This window comes from Anneissia japonica, unplaced genomic scaffold (genome assembly GCF_011630105.1).
Source record: "Anneissia japonica isolate Jap-2015-1 unplaced genomic scaffold, ASM1163010v1 scaffold287790_len634930_cov199, whole genome shotgun sequence".
In the NCBI taxonomy this organism is placed as follows: domain Eukaryota; kingdom Metazoa; phylum Echinodermata; class Crinoidea; order Comatulida; family Comatulidae; genus Anneissia; species Anneissia japonica.
The window spans coordinates 1-5,399 of NW_022748191.1; the positions used below are offsets into that span (position 1 = coordinate 1).

The 5,399-nt window shown below is 33.5% G+C and overlaps 1 protein-coding gene across 1 annotated transcript in view; it reads left to right on the forward strand.

Moving 5' to 3' along the window:
* Positions 1-192: 192 nt before the first annotated feature.
* LOC117120699 (arachidonate 5-lipoxygenase-like) overlaps positions 193-5,399 on the forward strand; it is a gene marked incomplete at its 5' end in the record, with an annotated part of 20,844 nt that continues 15,637 nt past the window's right edge. The window contains 5 exons of the mRNA XM_033265737.1: positions 193-294; positions 999-1,127; positions 1,937-2,034; positions 2,834-2,969; positions 3,491-3,586. Coding sequence (XP_033121628.1) covers positions 193-294; positions 999-1,127; positions 1,937-2,034; positions 2,834-2,969; positions 3,491-3,586 — 561 coding nt within the window. The remainder of the gene's footprint in view (positions 295-998; positions 1,128-1,936; positions 2,035-2,833; positions 2,970-3,490; positions 3,587-5,399) is intronic.

The window sequence follows — 5,399 nt, forward strand, 5'->3', positions numbered from 1 at the left end:
TTGATCCGTCATTTGCTTTAATTATTCTTGATAAATATCTTTACTCCGCTATTCAAATATTTTAAATGTATTTGGACCCATCGAAATTAAGCCTACCTCAAAAAGACGACTTAATAGGTTATACATGATATTTTATCAATGTGATTAATATCATTTAAAATTAATCAATCAAAAATTGTCATTGTTGTTCAGAACTTTGCAAACACATCTAACTCTAAACCTGTTTCCGGGTTGACGTTTCTCTTTCAGGTGAAAAAATTCCCAGAAGACGAATGTTTCTCTAATGAATACACGGTATGATTAAGGTCCTAATTTAGAAATTATTAAACTTATATTTTAAGTTATGGTCCAATAATAACGAATACAAAGATGGCATTGTATAAATTTAGCGAGTGGTGGGGGAGTTTGCAGACCGCGGTCCAATGTTTCGACAGAGGCCGATTCCTTTTACGACGGGAGCTTATTTTTATCACATTTAATATATTCTCATAATATTTGTGTCGACTATGTTAAACATTATTTTTTTCTAATAGCCTTTTACTGAACTAACAGAAGCGACGAAAGTTATCATAATAATAATAATTATTATTATTATTTTTTTTTTTTATCATCATCGTAATCATAAAGGCCAAATCAAATTCAAAGAATCGTCATCATCAAGTCAAAATCAAAGACAAAGTAAAACTTTATTTATCCTTCAACGAGGGAAACTGAATGCTCGCATAAAATGCAATGCACAAGCTTCATCATAATCACTATTTTATTATCATAATCACTATTTTATTATTAGTATTATTATTATTATTAATATTATTATTATTATTATTATTATTATTATTATTATTATTATTAATATTGTCATTATTACGGCTATTATTATTATTATTATTATTATTATTATTATTATTATTATTATTATTGTCATTATTATTACGGCTATTATTTGTATCTCATTATCATTATACTATGGCTATTGTACTATGTTATTGGTACTTCAGTGGAAGCTTGTCACTACTGCAGTACCAGACGCGATTGACGGAGCAATTCTTAAAATTACAACATCTCGCTGGAAAAGTCTTGATGATCTTGGGAACGTGTACAACAGCAAAGGATATCCCGTGCCTAAAGTAAGTATGTTTATAGTTGTACACTGCAGTTCAAATATTATTGTACCATGTATTTTTTTTTCTTTTACTATAGTTCCTAGTCCAATCCCATAATGTGCTCCTGGTCTTAATGATATTTAAAAGTTATAGCCCAATCAGACTTCAGTGGTGTAATGACGAGTCACTGGGCCCGGAGCAAGAAACTGCTAAGGGGTTCCACTTATTTCATGTATTCTACGGTGTGTTACGGTATTGTATAAAAAGAAGTGTTGTCATTAAAGCATACGTGAGTTTTAAAAACAACAATTGTTAGTAGGGACTACATTGTTTTAATTTGCTAGCTTTTGGTCTTTCGGTCTTTTTACTGGACAATAATATCTGTATTGGAGTGCTGGGGTCATTTGGGCTTTGGGCTCAGAGCTCCCCCTAACTCCATCCCAGAGAGCTATATATGCGGGGGGTTTTTTTTGGGGGGGGGGTTGTCTTTTGCCAATATATGCGTTATGCCGACGCCTATGAGCATATGTAGTTCATTGACGCTGCGAGTTAGTGGTTAATATCTAAACTTTACTTATCATTATAGTGATATAGAGGACGTTTTTTGAACAAGCATCTACAAAGTACTGAGATGCAATGTTGTCTGACTTCCAGAATTCTAAACAAATATAAAAAACTGACAATAAATTATACATCTGTAGAACCAATTACCTCTTAAATGTACAAAGATGCTTGATAGAACAAACTAAGAAATGCGAACCTACACTGTAGGCTAAAATTGTCACAATGTTAATCTATTATGCCTAATATCTCTTTAATGTGTTTGTTTACAGGGAATGCACCACTGGAGATCAGATGTTGAATTTGGGAAGCAGCGTTTGACGGGATGTAATCCGGGAATAATACGACTGTGCACAGAAATTCCTGAAAAGTATGCAATATTAGAAAAATCTATCCGCCAAACAATAGAAAAGTCTTAACATTCTACAATTCAAAGAGGAAAAAAATCTTGTAATATAAACTACGAAATTCTTTTAATTTGCAGGCAAAAATGTTATACTATCTTTGTTTGATACCTAAAACTTTGTGCATGGTTGGTGTTCCATTAGAAACTTCTAATAAAAACCAGGGCTAAAAGTGTCAAAAGCATAAAGCTGCGTTCACATCGCGCACGGAACACGGTTATTCAGGTTAAGTACGTGCGTTCGATTGGTTTCCAACCAATTAAGCTTGTTGCTGATTGATACAAATGGCTCTCACATAAATCACTCCGGATCTGGAGTCCGGATTAGAAATCGTTCGAATTTGATGTAAACGGTCCTAATCTTTACCACTGAACCCATTTGTCACGATTTTCTGTCCAGACACCGGTAGGGACCGCATCCGGGCTTTGATGTGAACGTAATTAGAGATTAATAAACATGACAACAGCTCGTAAGATAGACCAAGTCACGTAATTGTAATTGCTATGCCATAATATAAAATTAACAATATACAGTACATTCAAACGAAAAAATATCATGAAAAGAAATTCAAGAGTTACAAAGACCTACTGTATGGCTAACTAAAATGACATAGCAGAGCCATTTTGAATATTTGTTAGTGTTACCCACATTTTGTTTTAGGCTGAATAATATATCTTTAGATTTTTCGTATATGTATTTATATTTTTAAACCTTTTAAATTTTACATTAGGAAATTGTTATAAAATGAATTGTAATTGCTTCTAGCTTTGCTGTAACCAATGAAATGCTCCAACCGTTACTTGAACAAATGACGATAGAGGACGCTATTAAAAAGAAGCGGTTGTTCATTGTAGATCTCAAAGTGACGAAAGATATTGAGTGCACAGAGCAAGATAGAAAGGTTATAAGATATTTTTATATAATATTTTAATGTCTCAGTCAGCGGCAGGTGTAATGAATAAAATAGCATTCCAGCTATTTATATTTCATTTATAAACAAGCATGATTTCAATTTTACTTCACTGTCCAAGGCGATTTTAATTTAAAGAAAATGTAATAGAAACATAGGCTCATCCCTGTTTCATTCGCATCTATGGTAACTACTGGGTATTTCAATTTCACTGGACCATTTAAATCGGATAGATATAATTGAATTAATTTTGTTTAAAGCTATGTTCCGAAAGAAAAAAAATGTTGATATGTTGTTCAACTGATTCTGTGTTTCTAAGACACAAAAATGGTGTTTGACGAAAAAATCGGGAACGGTTAATGAGATGCAGGTTTTTTTTAAACTTGGGAAACAGGGCATAATATATATATAACTACCACTGCAAGCCAAATAGAACAGTAATAGAAGTTGCAAAAATAGTCTTAATCTATAACAAAACATAATATATTTACGTGCTGTCATTCTTTTCATAGATTTGTAGTCCTATAGCTCTGTTTTTTGTTAACAGAGAGTCGACGTTGTTACCTGTTGCAATCCAACTCTTCCAAGACAAAGCTGAAGACAATCCGGTAATGTAATAGGTTGAAATTGTAGAAAGAAAAATATTAATACTATTAATACTAAACGGCGTATATAGAGGCATGAGAAAATTAATTTTTTTCTATTCAAATTGTTCTGCATATTTACTAGCGTGCTTCATTGTGCAGTTATTCTTAGGAGGCAAATAAAAAATATTCAACATTTACCAGTGGCGGCGCCAGTGTCTGAAATCGGTGGGGAGGGGGAGCGAGTGAGGGAAAGGTACAATTTTAGGTGGGCCTCAAAGAGAGCGAAGTGGGCGTGGTCGGGCGTCGATTAAATGTTTCGAAAATATAACAGTTTAATATGGAACGCCGTTCAGGCAACAATTCGATGATGAATCAAGTGAATCGTCGATGATGAATCAAGTGATTCGTCGATGATGAATCAAGTGATTCGTCGATGAATCAAATGATTCGTCGATGAATCAAGTGATTCGTCGATGATGAATCAAGTGATTCGATGATGAATCAAGTGATTCGTCGATGATGAACCAAGTGATTCGTCGATTATGAATCAAGTGATCGTTAATGAATCAAGTGATTTGTCGATGAATCAAGTGATTCGTCTATGAATCAAGTGATTCGTCGATGAATTAAGTGATTCGTCGATGAATCAAGTGATTCGTCGATGAATCAAGTGATTCGTCGATGAATCAGTTGATTCGTCGATGATGAATCAAGTGATTCGTCGATGATGAATCAAGTGATTCGATGATGATTCAAGTGATTCTTTGATGAAACAAGTGATTCGATGATGAATCAAGTGATTCGTCGATGATGATATTGTTAAAATAAATATTACTATTAATGTTGTTGTTGTTATCACCTTTATTATCGTCATAATGACTAATTAGTATTATTAAAGTAAATATTACTAATTTATTGTCGTTATTGTTGTTTAATATTATTGTTGAAGTAAAATGTGAGTAAGCAGACGAACACATTTATAAATAACTCTTTTTAATTCGTAACAATAGCATTCAAATCTCTTTTGGTAGTGTGGTGGTCCTGTTTTACTAAAATATACTGTGTACTTCATTTCAATCATATTGAAGAAAAAGGATGAAAATCTGAGATTTACATTTCATTTTAATTATAAATAACTTGTGGCCGAGTTGACTTGTGGCCGAGTTAACTTGTGGCCAAGTTGACTTGTGGCCGAGTTGACTGAAGCCGAACTTTTTGTGGCCGAGTTAATTTGTGGCCGAGTTGACTTGTGGCAGAGTTGACCTGAACATATTAATATCTCCATCTAATTTACACGGTCTTCCAACCTTAGCCATTTTTAGTTCACGCCTCGTTAAGCCACTTCTTAGTGCTTCACTAGCCTAGGCCTATGCTTCCAGCTCTTTGGGCCTAGGCTACCATAGCTAGACCTTACCTTCTTTTGGGATTCAGCGATTATTATCGTCCGATTCACTTGTTCCATCATCGCCAATTCACTTGATTCATCTTCGATTCACTTAGCCTGGGTGCAGTAGGAAATTAGCGGGAAAAAAGTAAAGAAAAATTTATTTTTGGTTTTTCTGAATCAGTATATCATATAGTGTCTCAGAAAAAAAAATCCCCATTCTTAGATCTTGGGCAACTTTTTTATAGCACTTTAAAATTTTGACATAAAATATCATATTTTGGACTAATTAAGATGGGGGTAGGGGAAATAAATGTATGTTTTTAGTCACTTTTACATATGCTATGTATATCAAATGTAACCAGAACTTGGCTAAATAGTTACTCTTCACTTTCGTTAAAAAATTTAATCAGAATGATGACGTCATCACAAAAAATTCCGAGATGGCTG